The following is an 18215-nucleotide window of genomic DNA, read 5'->3' on the forward strand; positions in this document are numbered from 1 at the left end:
GAGACTGATTTTGTTTAGTTATTGGACTTTGTCAATCTAACATCTATTCTTGTCTTGAGATTTGAATATTATACGACTTTAGTCTCATTTATGATATATTATGATGCATTCTCGATTTTGACATTTTGTTAGTTTGTTTTGAAATAAGAATCATGATGTTGCAACTTGACTCGGTCCATATTGTAGATAGGCTATTTACATGTTAATTTCAATTTTCTTTGTATGATATGTATGAATCATAATGTTTGAGTTCTAAACCATAGTATAGCTTGTCCAAAGACTAACTTTAACATAAGTGACAAGTTAATAATGAATCATGGATATGTAACGTATTATTCATATCTAAAAAAACCCGTGTTTCTTATTTTACCCCCTCCTGAAAGAAACTTATGAAACACGTTTCTCACATTTCGTTTCTAAACGTTTCTGGTTGCTATGCTGCCCTTTGCCTGTGTGGCACCCTGGTCTTTCCTACTCATTGTCAATGCTGCCCTCTCTCTTCAGCACCACTAAGATTGTACGGTTGGTCTTCATTGCTACTTCTCTGCCCTTGTGCGCATGCACGGAGAGAGAGAGAGAGAGAGAGAGTTTCTTGACCAGCATATAGGGAATGGGGGTGATAAAGATTTGGCGGAATCGAATGGTGACTCATTAGTTGAAGATTCTGGGCAGTTGATGGATGGGGATGAGATGGGTAAATGTTGTAAGATGTCAGTTGATGAACCGGTTTTGTGTGTCCTAAATTTACCTCAACAAAATGTTCATGCTTTGTGCTCACAGACTGATGGGTCTCTTCAGTTTATATTGGCCAATGTCAATAATCTTATGTCCTATTATGCTCATGCCAATGAGGGTAAAGGGAGTTTTTTTATTGGAAGGGGAACATGTGATCACTGTTATGGGAACTGATTTGGTCTTACAATAGATTGCTACTTTCCATGAGAGAGCAGCCATCTTTTACTTTACGGGAAGGATTCCTTTGATCACTAGAATTTGTGCTTGATTGCAGTCTATGCTGGTAAGTGTTGAGGTGTGTCAAGTTGATGCTTCAGGGCAAGTGCAAGCCCCTCTTGTTGAAGAGATTTATGATGGACCAAGGGGGTTTTTTGAGGTCCTTTTTCGTTCCTCGGAAGTGTGTGCTCACATTATGCAATGTATCCCTTTCAAGGTTGTCTCTATACGTAGTACATATAGATCCATACGGTATGTATCCGTGCAGTACGGTACGTATCCATACGATTTAGTACGAAAAATGGGCACTTTTTTGGCACTCTCCTTTAAGTCTACAACTTTCTTTTTTTCTTTCTCCTTTCTTATTTCTCCCCCAAGCCTCTCTCTCTCTCAAGCTTCTCACACCCTCTTTTTCTCTCAAGCCTCTCTCTCTCTCTCTCTCTCTCTCTCTCTCTCTCTCAACCTTCTCTTTCTCTCTCTCTAGCCTCTTTCTCTCTCTCAACCATAGTTGCACTAGTATCACATACCAAAGGTTTGATACTGTACCATACTTTAGGTACCGTACCTTACATATTAGTACCGCAAGGTACCAACTTAATGGATACATCTTTCCCATTCGAACTGCACTTTGGAACGAGCTAAATGCTCCTTATATTAATATGATTTTTCTATGAGATTAGGTTATTTGAGATTCAAACGATTTCTCTCAATCTTCTCTCTCTCAAGCCCACACTTCTTTTATTTATATGATAATGCATGTATGATGTATCCACTTCCATCTATGTAGTTATAAGTTGTAGGTAGCAGTAGCGCATGGAATATTAGGTTTTGGCATGTTATCCTCAATACTCATTGTATATAGTCTAATAGCATTGCTATTTAGACTTGAAATATATATTCTATTATCTTTAGTCCAAAATAATCAAGGTTTTTTTTCGTACTAATATCGTACCGTATCTTATAAAATCTTAAGATACCATTTAGTACCGTATTTTATCGTACCGTACCGTATCATACCTTTTGTACCTGACAACTATGATCCCTTTGTTCATGGATGGTCAGTTAGTACATATGGTTCTATGGAGGCCTATGGTGGAGTTTTAAGAGTTACTTTGGGAAGCATGCCCAATTTGGGTCGAGGTGGTTGATTTTCTTACACATCTTTGGCGACTTCTTCCTTTGGTTTTCAGATCCCTTAGTGAGGTGTCGATGGAGCCTCGGTTGGCCTTCCGCAATAGGAATAGGGCCTGCATGCTTTGGGATACATGGAAACCTCACCTGACCAAAGTTCATTTTGAGGTTCCGGGGTTGCAAACTTTGGTTTATGAGCCGAAATGGGGCACATTTATTGGACACTGTTTCAGATGTGGCCAATTGGGTTATTTCATTTCAGAATGTGATAGAAACCTTGAGGTATTGCAGCGCTCTATGGATCCTGACATGGATATACAAGAGCATCATCCCTAGCAGATGGTTTAGCAGCCAGAAGCTAATCTTGAGCTGCTTGTCCAACATGGACAAGACGATGGAAAGAAGGATGCTTCCCAAATTGGTATTGAGTGTACATCACTTTCCATTATTTAGACTTGGCCTGCTTAGGATAATTCTTGGGTCACTGTGTTAGACGTAATGCTAGATAGGAGTCTTGGTGGACTCTTGCCCACCCACCTCCGCAACCTATCACTCAAAATTTTCAACACAAAGATAGGGGGTTCTATATGAAACCTCAATCTTCACGTGTTCCTACAGTTGGTGCGGATGATAAAAGGGCTTGTGATTTTGCTTTGTACTTTGAGGAATGTGGGAGGCTTGTGTCTCCTCGAGATGTTTTCCATTCTCAGCAATAGTAGTTTTCTTCTTGTGCTTCAATTGCTAGTATGCAGAGGGTAGATCTTGTAGATGTGATCTGAAGTGAGATGGAGAGATTTCAAGCAGCTAAAGCAATTGATGTAAAAGGGAAAGGGAAAGTGCTGGTTCAGCAGTTTTCTTTTTTGTGATTCATCATGAGAATTGCTTTATGGAATGCTAAAGGTATTTCTTCGGGCAGTAAGTAGTATCGGTTGTGGAAAGTTGTGTTAGTTGGAAATTGGGATGTGTCTTTTGCTGTGGAGCATAAATAGCATGCTTTGGCAAGATCTCATGTATATAAGGATTATTCAGCCTTTTTTAGTGGTCGTATTCCATATAGATTTGGTGTTATGTTGGTCGTCAGATCTTCCCTACAACTATCTTTGGTTTCTTAGGACCATTGTGGCAAATTTATGATTCTTGAAATCCTATATGAGGGAGAGGTTTTGTGGTTAGTGGGTGTATATGCTCCTACTGCTCTATTCTGGTACGATGCCTTGAGATTAGAACATTGTAATCATTCAATTACTGTCTAAGGTTTCCTCTCTAACCTCTTTGAAACAATGGAGACCCATTTCTGTTATGGTTTCTTTATATAAAATCTTTTCTAAAATCATTGCCAAGAGATTACAGAAAGTATTTCCACATTTGGTTCATCCATGTCAATATGGTTTCATTAAGGGCCGAAATATAATGCACAACATTTTGAATATTCAATTGGGGATTGAGTATGCTAAAGCTTCAAGCCAGCAGGTTTTGTTATGGTTTAGCTTGATATTGAAAAGGCATTTGATCATGTAAGCTTATCTTTTTTGAGGCAGCTAATGTGCACCATGGGATTTGGGTCTAATATGATTTCTCTTCTTGATACTATTAGTCAGGATGTTGTGGCCCATATTGCACTTAATCGAGGGATTGCAGATGAAATTGCCTTATCTTGGTCTCTTTGGCAAGGCTGCCCCCTCAGCCCTTTGTTGTTTGCTTTAGTCACTCACTGGATGCTTTCATTGTTGGATAAGTTGGCCGATGAAGGTGAGATTGTTGGTTTCTCTCTTACTAGTGGGGCCCAACCTGTGGGTCAATCTTTGGCAGATGATTCCTTCATGTTTCTTAAGGCTGATCGCTCAAATGTTAATTGGGCAATGGTTGCGTGGAATCTTTTTGCTATGGCATCAGGGCTTCATATTAATGCTTAGAAATCTACATTTCTCTCTTGTACGAAGAATGATTTACAGGCCTTGGGCTAGCATGGAATTGTGATTTCTAAGGGAAATATAACTAGGCACTTGGGTTATTCTATTGGTGTGGATGTAGCTCCCCATGCCTTGCTGGATTGGATGTCATCCCGTATTCATAATCGGTTCATGTTTTGGAAATCTCAAGACTGGCCTCATCATGTGAGACTTAAAGTTGCTCAATGCATCACGATCACAAAGATTTCGTTTTTCCTACCATTGCTTCCTTGGACTAAAAAGTGTCTTTTGGAATTTGTTTAGTCTATCCGATTCATGTTGTGGAAAAAGAAAGCGAATTGTTTGGGCCAGGTGTGGATTTTGTGGCAACATGTGACTACTCTTAAAAGGATGGGGGAAGTAGCTTTATTGGATGTTAATTTGCATATGGCTACTTTGAGGCTAGCTCTTTTGTAGACACTATGTGTAGAGAGTCATCCTTGTTCAAGTGTTGCTAAATTTTTTATAGAAAGGACTTGCATCTCTCATGGTAGCACGGTTATTCGTGCTTCTTGGTGGCATATTGCTTAATTCCACAAGACCGATGGTCTCCCAGTCTTTTCTTCTTTCTCATTTGATCGCATATTGGCAGGCGATGTTACCTTTTGCAGTTTGGCGCCCTCGTGATTTTTGTGAGGAGAATTCGTTGGAAGGTGAAGTTCTAGCTACCTCGAGGTTGTTGGATTGACTTGATAAAGATTTGCAAAGAGACAAGTTTAATTAAATTTCTCGTTTGGGGTTGTAGACAGTCCTTGATGGTGTCATTCCTGGGCAAGCCTGTCTTTATTCTTTTCGGCGTATTCGTCAGCATTTTCGGGTGCCTCAAGGATATTACGACATTTGATCGTCCATACATGACAGGCTTTTGAGGTTCTTTCCTTTGCTTGCGCTACAATCATTGTCTCCTTGGCATGATTGGACATTTGTGATTCCTGATGATTTCGAGAAAAGGTCAGCAAACCAAATGTATCATTAGATTGTGGAAGCCAAGAGATGGGTCACATGTAAGGCTAATAAATTGTGGCATATTTGGGATAGCAAAAAGAAGTGGCAGGATAGATTCATCCAGCTTTGGAAGTCTAAGGTTTTGTATCAAGGATGTGTGTTGAGAAACCCTTCACCTACAATTTGCGATTTTTGTGTTTCTGCGTTTTGCATTTAGGATTTGTAGCTCCAAAAAGGGGCGTCATCCTAGACTGACTCTGCCTATTTATAGGCCACTCTCTCATTCATTCCTTACGGTTGATTCATTCAGTCTGTCACCTCTTCTCTCCAGCCTCTCCACTACACTCACACCCCTTCAGGAAGACATTGCGGTTCGTGGTTCATGGTTGTCTTCATCATCTTCCTTAGGCTATGGTACCCTTGTTTCCTTGTATCACATTCACTCCATGATTTAGAACTTCATCATTCTATTCATCAAAGTTTCTTCTCTCTTCTCTTCACTTCTCCATGTTTGTCGAGTTCACTCCATGTTTCTCCCCGCAACCCTACTATCTTGTTGATATGTCATCTTTTGACACGGTATTAGAGCTGGATCTACTCACCCAGCAGCGAAGATGCTCCACTCCAGTGAAGGCAAAGATCGGTGGCGGGTTCGGTATCCACTTCTCTTCTTCCGCTGCATCAACACTTTTTTGGTGGTTGTTCTAAGGTGCGTTTGTAGCCTACAGCTCAGGCAAACTAGCCCAACGCTTAACCCAACTTGTGTTTGCAATTGGCTGACCTCTGCTTGCTCCGTCCAGCTCCTGGCGGCTGTTTTTCTGCTGCTGGCCTACTCCACCTAGCTCTTGGCAACTGCCTTCTGCCGGTGGCCTGCTCCGTCTTGCATCTTGTTGACTGTTTCCTGTCAGCCAGCGGCTCAGCTCCTATTGCCCCGGTGGCTACACCCAATTTGCCAGCAATTTTTTACGCGGCTGCTGCTGGCAGCACTGGCTGCAGATTGCCGGTTCTGCCCAGCCAACTGTCATTTCTTCCTTGTATTGATCTGTGTTTATAGCAAGCGGGTCCTCCCTATCTCCTTGCGTTTGCACAGGTTACTGCTGGCGGATCAGCCACTCAATTGGCCGCTTTTTCCCATAGCCGGCGGCTGCACCTTAACTGCTGGTGGTTCTTGCCGACCACTCCTGGTTTAGCCCTTCCAGTATTTGCACCCGGCCTTCCCCTGCCCTCCCACCCCTCAGGCGGACATTGTGGCCTGTGGTTTGTGGCTGACCTCTTCCACCTCTTCCTTCTTCAACAAGGCACATTGATACCCATGGATTCTTTACCAACAAATGACCAAACTAGTGGGTGCTCGTACTATGACACGAATGGTTATCCCACCGAAGACTATCGACTTTGACCTTTGCTCCCTACCCTTCCAGAGTATATGCATCTCCCACTGGCACTCCTTGTGCCACCTCTCCTTTCTAGGCCATAGAGATCATTTTGCATCGGCTATCGGAGTATTATGCTCAAGGCAATAAGTTGCATTTAATGCGCACTAAGTCCTTTCGAGCACACGGAGGATCTAAGACCTTACGAGGTGATAAGTCCTCCTGGAGACCGCCCCACTATGTGGAGGTTTCCCCCACCCACTTCCAGGTACAGTGGCTTCCACAGTCCACTCTCTTGAGAGCCTTGACTATTTCCGACCCTTGGCTCATCCTGAGGCTCCTTCTTCTTCAGACTCTGTTGAGCTAAAACATGCATTACTTGCTGATTGACCTTTTAAACAGCCCCAAAACACACTAAAAAATGCTCTTTTAGAGTAAAAAACACAAAACAGGGAGCGGTTCGAGAGAGTTTAGAGTGGAAACCCTAATTTTTGGGGCGCCCTTCCACATCTATAAATAGACAGGCTGCCCCCATTCAACCTTATTCCGTCTGTGCAAGTTTCTCACTCCAAGTGCATTTTCAGCCATGAGTCTCCTCCCACGTGGCTGTCCAGCCCTCGAGATTACTGCCACTCCTTCGTGTTTGCTCCTGCTGCTGGCGCCTTCATCCATGCCGACGTCAGCTGTTGGCGACATCATCTGCTGCGATCTGATCATCCAGTCACCGCCACCCACATCAAACACTATTGCAGCCTGCTGTTTACAGCAGACTGTGCATAGTTTCTAGCCTCCAATCGGTGGTACACTACTGTGTTTTGGTGACCAGCCTACTGCCATTCACTATTCAGCACTCCTACACTCCGACTGGTAGTCACAAACTTGGGATTCATCTCCAGTGGACGTCACACTCCGACATTGCTCTGCCCTTGAGCACACTGTACACTCTTACATTCATTTACAGCATCCATTCACTTCAGAGTTGTGTTCTCTCTCTCCCTTCTTATGTTTGTGTTTGAGTTTCTGTGTTTGAGTTTTGAGTTTTGAGTCTTGCGTTTAGGGTTTGAGTTTTGAAGTTTTGTATTTAGAGTTTGAGTTTTGAGTTTTGCATTTAGGGTTTGAGTTTTGCCCTTTGTGTCTATGTCTGTGTCTGTCTCTTTGTGTTTATGTTGTGGTCGTACACTCTGTGTGTCCTCAGTGCAAACCCTAGCATTTTTCTTCACATTGTATTAGAGCCGGTGCTCTTGTAAACAGTATCCTGTGGATATTGTGGAGAGCTAGTCTTTGTGCGAGGCACACAATACGACTCGTAATTGAATCACAATGTCCCAGACACCTGTTTCAGTTCCTATGATGTCTTATCAGGCTTCTGCATCATTGGAGACCTTGAGACGACTTTATGGACTCGGTGAGGAGGACGACACTCCATCTTCACCAGATTTCACTAACATGACAAATGAGGACTTTGAGGAGTACTATCTTAACAAGTACGATGATGTTTACACCCCTCCTACAAGTTTTGCTACCATATCTGGACCGGTTGGTGAGGTTAGCTACCTCTCCGATCATGGAAGACATGGCATTCCGAACGTCTGGCGATCCATCTTCATCATCTCAACAAGATCCAATGTCAGGTTTGTACAATTCTTTTGTATTGCATGAATCAAAACCCTCACCTATTTGTTCTTTTGAGGTATGGGATTTGGATAGCTTTGCATATGCGAACTTCAATAGAGGGGGCTTACGAAGCAGACGGAATTGAGGTACATCTATAGCTTCTATTTCATTTGAGCATATCACACACACTTTTCACTTTCCTCCCATCCCACACTTTTCAATATCACACCTTGATTACCTCTCATTATCTTTCCAAAACCTTCAATTACACTCCACATCTGCATCACACACCCTAGGGATTGCATCTTTCATCTCCGCTCCTAGCACCTTTTCCTTTTCCACCCCATTCTCTATCTCTTTGCACCATGGTACTTCGTTAGGGGGAATGCTACCCTTCAACACAGTGCCTCTCACCTTTCAGCAAATGAGCACACCCATAACTCTTGGGTTGACTATGATGGGTATCCCCCTCACTATCCCCAGCTTCACATCTCACATGACCACTCATACGCAAGGGTTTCCATCCTCAGCTTATGGTGCGTCTTCACACTCTTCTTGGGTTACACCTACATAGGAATTTCCATCTTCTGCTTCCCTTGTTTCTGTTCCATCTCTTTGGGTTTCTCATGTGGCTACCATGTCCATGCCTAGTCAGCCCATCCCTACCTATGGATCCACCTTGCATACTATCCGCATGCTTGGTGGGCACTTTGGGGCCCATTCCCAAGTGTAGTCCAGTCTCCCATCCTATCCCCACTACTCTTTTTCACACTATCCATCTTCAAGCACTACCACTCCTGTTGCAATGGCCAAGAACGCCTTCACGGATAAGACACGTTTTAACGGGTCAAATTTCACCACTTGGTCTAATTTAATGCAACAAGTGCTTGAGTCTTAGGGTCTTTGAAACCTCGTCGTTGGTCTAGAGCCGATGTCAGACCCTCGACTAGCTCACTCTGATTACATCCATCAATGGAGAGCCTACAATGCCACAACCAACGTTGAGTTGATGCAGGGCTTGCTTCCTGAGTTTCACTCTCAGTTGCAACACTTTCCGCTTGCATCAGAGCATTGGAGTCACCTTCTCAACCGCTATGCGGCTCGTGATCGTACTCGGTGCACCAATCTTGACTTTGTGCTTCAAGAGTTCTCTCCAAAGTCAGAGCCATGTGGATGAGGAGTGTCACTCCAAGGCCCAAGGTCTTCCACCTAAAAAGCCTTAGCAGATCACTAGGACTACACAATCCTGTGGGGTCCGCTCCTGCTTTATATGCTTCTTTAGCACCCGACGTTGCTCTTGTTGGACTTGTGGCTCGAGTATAGCCTCAACAATCCATCTCTTTCACTACCCTTGAGAGATTGGCTAATTGGTCTGTAGGTTCGATCACGTTGTACTTCATGCATCTATCTCACCTTCCTCCCCACCTCATTAGGCGTTTCCTTGGTAGAGCCTTGCTACTGGACGTACGCGATGGTGGCCACCTTCTTAGACTAGCATGTCTCTAGGTCCTTTCGGATACCCTAGGCTAGTCTAGCATTCATTTTTTGCACTCTTAGAGTCAAGTCCATAGGACTTATTGTCCTTAGCTTTTCTCTTCTTTTATCTTCTGCTGCATTTACTCACGCATACAAATTCATTGCATTTATTTTGAGTTAGATTTTCTTTTTGTTCTGTTTTCCTTTGGAGCATCTCACTACTAACCTCCATGTTTGCAAATTCTCATCTCTTTACAAGGTTTTGTCTTTCAGTGTAGGGCTAACTTGCAGAGTGCTTTGGTCCTACGTGGCTAAAGACATGGGGATGCACACCGTTTCTTTCATGGTTTCATCATCCTAGGAGTGCTTGCTCTTCTTTCAGCATGGCGGTTTCCCCTCCTGAGATGGATCGTGCAACATCTCTCTCGATACTATCATGGTGGTGACTTCTAGCTTTCTCTTCTAGCAAGGTGCTTCATCCACTTTATCCACTTCATCTTCTTTCATTCCTTATGGTTCTCAACACCATATGAAGACCCACGTCAAGCTCCTCTTCTTCGGCATCTACATCCATATTGAGAGGGGGTTCCTACCCTTCTTGGTATTCTATAGGCTCCAGCACTTTATTTTCGACAGCGACTTCTTCTCCCTGTTGTACCTTACCCTTTGCATTGTATGATTTCATCATCTTTGTACTAGGGCGCTTGGGCAAGTGAACAATTTTTCCATGAGGGACACTGTCCAAGTGGCATCTACTGCTTGAGCATTCTTCAACATGTAGCATACTTTGCATCTCATTGTGCAGAGCACCACTTGAGCAGATCTTAAGCTATTTCCACCGGTGGCTGTTGTTACCACACCACCATTCTTCTTCATCACATGGATACCTCATTATCTATTTTTCCTCGCCATTGACACCCTGAGTGGATGGGTTAGCTTGTACTGTTTTGTGATGTGTTGGGTGTACCCTCTCTACTCCCGTCTTCTGGGTCACTATTAGTCAATCGGCCGCATCCCATAAAATTTACCTCACTTATTCAAAAAAAAAAAGTTGCATGTAGTTCCTTCCGTCTTTGTAGGGCTTGGTAGGTCACTGGGCAACCAACGTGCACCCTTTGTTCGATGCCTTGTCTTCTCTGGGTGACTACTTGGATTCCCTTGGTAAGATAATCATCGCCTCTGTAGTTTTGGTAGGCTACTAGACAGTCGATATGCACCCTTTATCCGATGCCTTGGTTGCTTTGGGATAAAACGCCTCGGGGTAAGTAAACATCACAATAGCTGGCCTAACCTTTCGGCTCAATTTTGGACCTGAGAGGAGATGTTGAACTAAAATATGCATTACTTACTGATTAACCTTTTAAACCGCCCCAAAACACACTAAAAATGCTCTTTTAGAGTAAAAAACCTAAAATGGAGAGCGGTTCGAGAGAGTTTAGAGTGGAAACCCTAATTTTTGGGCCGCCTTTCCACATCTACAAATAGATAGGCTGCCCCCATCCAGCCTTATTCCGTCTGTACAGGTTTCTCACTCCACGTGCATTTTCAGCCATCAGCCTCCTCCCACGTGGCTGTCTAGCCCTCAAGACTATTGCCACTCCATCCTTGTTTGCTCCTGTTGCTAGCGCCTTCATCCATGCTGACGTCAGTTGCTGGCGACATCATCACCTGCTGCGATTTGATCATCTAGTCATCGCCAACCACATCAAACACTGTTGCAGCCTGCTGTTTACAGCAGACTATGCATAGTTTCCAGCCTCCAATCAGTGGTACACTACTGCGTTTTGGTGACTAGCCTGCTGCCATTCACTATTCAGCACTCCTACACTCCAACTGGTAGTCACAGACTTGGGATCCGTCTCCATTGGACGTCACACTCTGACATTGCTTTGCCCTTGAGTACACTGTACACTCTTACATTCATTTACAGCATTCATTCACTTCAGAGTTGTGTTCTCTCTCTCCCTTCTTCTGTTTGTTTTTGAGTTTCTGTGTTTGAGTTTTGCGTTTAGGGTTTGAGTTTTTGAGTTTTGCATTTAGGGTTTGAGTTTCAAGTTTTGCATTTAGGGTTTGAGTTTTATTCTTTGTGTCTGTGTCTGTGTCTTTGTGTTTCTATCGTGGTCATATACTTTGTGTGTCCTTAGTGCAAACCCTAGAAGTTTTCTTCACACTCTCTTCCGCTCAAAGTTCAAGAGGCCACTTCTGGGTGCTTTTCGGATTCTTCTTCCGAGCCGCAGATACCTTCTTCAGCACGACCGGCGGCACTTCCTTCGTCATCAGATGCTTCGTAATCCGTGTGCCATGAGTGGTTGGATTCCCTTCCTCTCTCAGACTAGGATTTAGAGGGGGATTTTCTTACTTCGCCTTGAGAAGAGGCTTCCAGTTCTTCGGCTTCAGAGGGGGCTCCTACTTCTACTCCTTCCTATTTAGAGAGGGACCTTATGTGCCATGAAGTTCTTTACACACCACCACCTTTCACTTTCGAGAAGTGGCTCTCCTTTGAGCAATCATTTCCTCTATTTATATCCAGGATCTAGAGGATCTACCTAGATTAAGGCCCTTGGGTCTTCAGCAGTGACTTGGTGGCTAGGCCTTCGTATTCCTTTTAGCATGGAATCACAGAGCTGGTGGCTTCTCTCCCGAGGTTGAGTTTTGGGTTCTATAGCTCATCCAGTCTTGTGACTATGTTCAAAAGTCTCCTTTCATGTGGTATTCTCAATTTATAGGGTGGATCTTCTTCGTCCCTTGGTCAATATGGAGTCACCTCTAGAGATCAAGTATGGGCATATTCTTATGATTCTTGGCACCACACAAAGTCCGACATTCCTCCTATGCAATGCATGTTTTCATCATCTTTGTACTAGGGCACTTGGGCAAGTGAATAATTTTCCGACGAGAGACACTGTCCAAGTGGCACCTATTGCATGAGCATTCTTCAGCATGTAGCATTCCATCTTCACCTCACTCTTCTCTTCTTCCCCTTTTTGGGCTTGAGAGGGGGTGTTGAGAAACGCTTCACCCTTCACTTGCAGTTTGCGTTTTTTGTGTTTAGGATTTGCAGCCCCAAAAAGGGGCACCATCCTAGACTGACTCTGCCTATTTATAGGCCACTCTCTCATTCATTTCTTACGGTTGATTCATTCAGTCAGTCACCTTTTCTCTCCAGCCTCTCCACTATCCTCACACCCCTTCAAGGGGACATTGCGGTTCATGGTTCATGGCTATCTTCATTGTCTTTCTTGTGCTGCGGCACCCTTGTTCCCTTGTATCACATTCACTCCATGATTCAGAACTTCATCATTCCATTCATCAGAGTTTCTTCTCTCTTCTCTTCTCTTCTCTTCTCCATGTTTGTCGAGTTCACTCCATGTTCCTCTCCGCAAACCCTAGTATCTTGCTAGTATGTCATCTTTTGACATGTGCTGCGTGCCCACGAGATCTCTGCTAGTTGTTGTGTATTCTGCACTACATGTGACGAGACAGTGCTTTACCTTTTTGTCTCTTGCCCTATTGCGAGACAAATTTGAAGTTTTGTTTTCCGTGTGTGGTCCTCGGCGACTTAGCACCGGATATCAGCTCATTCGTGGATTATGGGAAAGATGACCTCTATGTTCTCTTTGCATTCAGATTATTTTTGCCTCTTCCATTTCCTTAGATGGACAGCCTTGTGGCATATTCGGTGTACTTGGAATGCCTTCATTTTTTATTCAATATCGGGCATCCATGGTCATGTGGCCTGTGTTCGTGGTTTAGTGTTATGGCAGATCCCCTGTATAGTGTCAACTGATCTGGTTCTTCTTGACATTGCAGTGTCCCTGGTTGGATATTGTTCGCTCCTCTCCAGCTGTCCTTTCTATGTGACATTTCTATGTTAAGAGTCTTGGTAGACTTTCATTATGTTTGTTATTTTCTTTGCTGACCTGATGGTGTGATGTAAATATTTCCTAAATTCAATTATCTTCACAAAGAGAGAGAGAGAGAGAGAGAGAGAGAGAGAGAGAGAGAGAGTGTGTGTGTGTGTGTGTATGGCTGTCTCATCTAGCTTCACAAATCTATTAAGCAAAAATAATGTCTATCACCTTTTGTTTAAACAGCTAATTGACTTTGAACCTTCCAAACTCTATTTGATGCACATCCATAGTCCATTTACGATTAGATTTAATGTCATGGTGCCTATGATTGGCAAAATGGTAACCTGCAATATCTCTTACAAATCCCATGCTCAAGAGCACAACCTCAGTTGCCATCACTTGAGTGGTTTGAAAAACAACTATTGTTTACCATATGTACAGCATAATATAGAGTATGTTCAGTAATGTCCAATGTCTTCAGCAAGCCTTTTGGACATAGAAACACGTTAGGCCGGAACGGCCTAACGCATTCCAGACCCTTGGAGGAGGTGAAATGGACAAGGAACGTTCCCTACCGTTCCTAAGGCCGTTCACGACCATTCCTTGCCATTCCATGTTTGGAACGGCCGTTCCAGGCCATTGACAAAAATTTTACATTTTTCCACGTTTTTTCTTTTTGCTTGTATTACACTCCTATCACATGTTCACCCATCTCCATCGCCTAATGTGCACACACTAATCTCTCTCTCTCTCTCTCTCTCTCTCTCTCTCTCTCTCTCTCTCTCTCAGTCTCTACCATACGCGGAGGGCCCCACAGGATCAGCCATTGCCTAAGGAGGAGGCCACCTATGAGGGATGGGAGCAGATGGAGAGACCCTTAATCCTTATGATCTCACGGATGATCCGAAGCAAGTCCTCCATACCACACGAGATCATCCGTGCAGAGCTGGGGGCACCGCCCCTCGTGGCTGAGGCCCTCTTCCAGATCGTGACCTTTTTGCGCCGATTATGGGACCTGCCCCGGCACCGGTACCCCAAACTCGCCCTGAAGCCATCCAAACAACTAGCAACACAAGGGGACACTGAGTGTTGGTATGCTCGAACAGAGACCTGGCTACGGCTCCATGGCCTGCACATGGACCACCTCCCCTCACTACAATACAGTCTAGACTGCCCACACCTGGAGCTCAGCCGAGAGGAGGTGAATCGCATCACCAGAATGGATATCATCCAGACAGACACATGCAGGACATGGGTGACCTCCATGTCGGAACTAGGAACCAAGAAGGCTTTCTACCGAGAACACTTCCTGCACATCTCCCCGGTTGGCTTCATCACCCGCCCAAGCTACATGGACACACACGTGTCTCACGGGGTCAGAAGTGCCATCAGACAGATCCGCATGTCCTTTCACCAACTACGGGTCGAAACGGGCAGATACGGGGCCAACCCCGTCCCCCCAGAAGACCGAATCTGTCAGCTCTGCTATCTCGAGCCAGAGACAGAGGAACACTATATCTGTAGATGCCCAGTGTACTACAAAATCCGGGGACGCTAAAGCCTCAGACATTGCAAGATTGTTTATCAAGGAGATATTCAAGCTACATGGGTTACCTAGAAGAATAATTAGTGATCGTGATTCTCTTTTCACATCACACTTCTGGAGAGCTATTTTTGAAGCCATTGGGACTCAAATCTATTTTAGCACCACCTACCATCCCCAAATAGATGGCCAAACAAAGCGAGTCAATCAAGTCATCGAGGACATGCTTAGGGCATACTGCTGTCGTGAGCCAAAAAGGTGGATTCAATACTTGCCTTTGGTTGAATTTGCCTACAATGCTGCCTATTCAGCGAAGGATTCGGACCACTCTCCAAGGTGATGGAATTCAAAGACCACAGATGCCTGGGGCTCTTTCTACTGGAAATACGACGCCACAGAGACCACCTCCTACGAACCACGGAGCAAAGACAAGGAGCCACCAACCAACGCACACTCAACGACTTCTACCAAATACCAGCTACCCTTCCCACCACCGAGCCCCCAACAGCCCAACCGGCCTCCCGACCCCCGGGGACCACCTTAGAAATAGCCACAGAAAGAGGTAAAGCCCGGCGCCCACGCCCCGCCGGCCCCCGTCCCTGCAAAAGACACATGTCGAAGATACAAGGGATACTACGCCGCCATCGGAGGGCCCTACCCCGCCGCTTTAGTCTCTCCATGCTAGACCGACCCATGCGGGACATCCTAGGATGAACACCCCAGGAGCAGTTCCACACCGCACTGGGAGTACCTCTAGATTGTATCTAGTCCAGATATCATTTTGTACCTACTCAATTTAGTTCAGCATAGCATAAACGGTAGCTTCACTGGGACTTTTGAAATCTCCCAGACATTTGTATGCAACATTTTGGTCTCATAGGCCAACTTGGCCTGTTGTAGACGTTAATATAACTTTATTTCTTTCTTCTTTCTCTCACATTGAATATTCAAAGTGTCAAGACAACCCACAAGCCAATTAGGAGTCCATACAAAGTTCAAATTTGATGCATTATGAACTGTTGCAAATCACAATCAAATTTCAGCCTATTCCCAATTCCAAGGTAATCATCCATTTATATTGTCTAATTTCAAGGAAAACTGGGATAATTGGGGCAATTCAGAGCAATTTGGAGCTATGGGGGTAATCAAGTCAATTTTGGGACATTTGGATCAGTTTGGAGCACTGAGGGGTATTGGGACAATTAGAGGGACATTCTTCCCAAATATGCAGGCAGCAGAATTTTGTTTTGATTCATCCTTGACCCTTGAAATCAAGGGGATGATGTAAGGTTCACGATGTATGGCATGTATGACTGTTGTCAATTATGTTAGACGTTTTGAAAGGAGGCATAGATGCATTACAGAGCTTGCAGAGTGACATTTAGAAGATATAACTTGTTCAATGCATATTCTGAACGATAAACATGAATAGTTCAACTACATGTAGGACATGATTAAATATCTCTGATTTGAGCTTCTGTTAATACAGGGAAGCCACATTATGTCTTTCCGCAAAAGACTTGCTGGAGGCATTGGACATTACTGAACATACTCTGTATATTATGCTCTGTATACTAAACATGAATAGTTCAACTACATGTAGGACATAAGATGAGCAAATAACCCTGATTTGAGCTTCTGTTAATACATGGAAGACAGATTATGTCTTTCTCCGAAAGCATAGTTACCTGGAACGGGGAACGGAATCGGGATCCCCTGGAACGGGGAGAACGTCCAAGGTGGGGGAACGGGAATGGGGGGAATGGCACATGTCTGGTTTTTGCTAGAATTAAGCTTTGCATTCTAGAATCTAGTCAACAGGACTTTGAGCTGCTTTACACTGGCTATGATGCTTGGTGTAGCAGCTACTGCAACTTTATTAGCAGATTTTTGAGAAACATATTAGCGTGCAAAGACATCTCATTTCAACTGAAACCATTTTTCTCGCATGGGGAGAGTTTCAATTTAGACACTGACTTAATCGGCAGTGAGTTGATCCCAAAAAGGCTATGGCAGTCTCCCATGGTACAAGGTGACACAAACATCCAAGTAATTTTGCAAGACTGCACAAAACATCTTGGAAAGCAATTTTGAAATCAACTACTTCCACCCAAACTAGACAAGTGTTTTTTACACTTGCATGATATTAGTCTGCCCATCTGGCCGCCATAACATAGTGTAGCTTTTTCCAATAACTGTTGCTGAGGCTGATCATCCACTAATACCACCTCAAACAGTCCTCTACCAGCATACTGCATGTTGTTTCAAGCAACAAATTTGTACTGAAATCATGTTCTTTTTCTGGTTGGTGTATCACCATTCCATAATGTAACTGCCAACGAAGTCTTGTCTGCTTTCTTTGTTGACTGTACTAATCTCATCTGCATTTTCTGTGTTCTGAAGCCAGTGTTTTGTTATCGGCAGGAAAAACAAAGCTTGCATTATTCTATGAATGTTGTTCCATCATACAAATTGGAAGTACAGATGATCTGAACAGATGAGGTGCCACTTATATCTTCTTGCACCAGCAGGGGGCCCAAGGAAGCAGATGTCCACAGCTATTAACCCTCTTCAGAATATTTCCACATAACAGTGCTGTGCCTCTGCTCAGGTGCCTGTACCCATTACATTTTTCAGTAGCTTTCCCAACAATAAAGCGGGAGGGTAGGGACATTCCTTACATATAGCAACAATGGGCAGGCTGGAGTTCTGCATAATATGTGGTTTAAAATTGATAATGATGCCAAGAAAACCTTAATGGCTTTGTATCACACCCAAAATCTCATTACAATGTATCCTATAAACATGTCATTGACTTTGTGAAGTAATCAGAGCGATGCTGCTCATGAGCAAAGTAGACTTGTCCATATAATCAAGTGAAGATATCTTGAATGTAAAAGGTTCTTGCTGTTTTCTGTGATGTGTGATGTTGAAGTCCATTGGGTTCTTTAAACTAATTTCATTCAACTTTGTACTGGTTGTTCCAATCATTGCAGGTAATGGACAAATCATGTCTGGAAATAAGAAACATGGATGTTATAATTCCATCATCCAAGCAGCTAGAAGATGGGTTTGGCAATTAGATGAAAGTAAGACATACGACAGAAGTGTGACAACAGGGATCTTTCGTGTCTAGCTCTCGAAGGGAAACATTAGCAAAGAAGCATTTCTTTCGGGCTAGTGCACATGGGATGATTCTTGCTCGAGTTGTAAAAGTTCACATGTAGAATGTGATACTGGTGAGGAATGGAATCACAAGAGGTGCCTCTTTCAGTGCATTTGGAGTTCTCAGTACCTGCAAGCCAAATATGGCTTTTGAGACCACTTGGAAGCTTCATGCAAGCATCATAGCCTGGAACGTTGGAAGGCTATGGCATTGAGA

At 43.8% G+C, this 18215-nt stretch overlaps 1 protein-coding gene across 5 annotated transcripts in view; it reads left to right on the forward strand.

Moving 5' to 3' along the window:
• The window catches only part of LOC148031803 (transglycosylase), a 178993-nt gene extending 161240 nt beyond the window's left edge, over nucleotides 1–17753 (forward strand). For all 5 annotated transcript variants that reach the window (XM_087685467.1, XM_087685466.1, XM_087685468.1 and 2 more), the window contains one exon: nucleotides 17258–17753. In XM_087685467.1, the coding sequence (XP_087541593.1) occupies nucleotides 17258–17285 (28 nt within the window). In that variant the 3' untranslated portion in view covers nucleotides 17286–17753. The remainder of the gene's footprint in view (nucleotides 1–17257) is intronic.
• Nucleotides 17754–18215: the final 462 nt, after the last annotated feature.

The sequence above is a fragment of the Lygodium microphyllum genome, chromosome 9, assembly GCF_053477565.2.
Source record: "Lygodium microphyllum isolate KBCC chromosome 9, Lygodium_microphyllum_v1.1.10, whole genome shotgun sequence".
Lineage (NCBI taxonomy): Eukaryota > Viridiplantae > Streptophyta > Polypodiopsida > Schizaeales > Lygodiaceae > Lygodium > Lygodium microphyllum.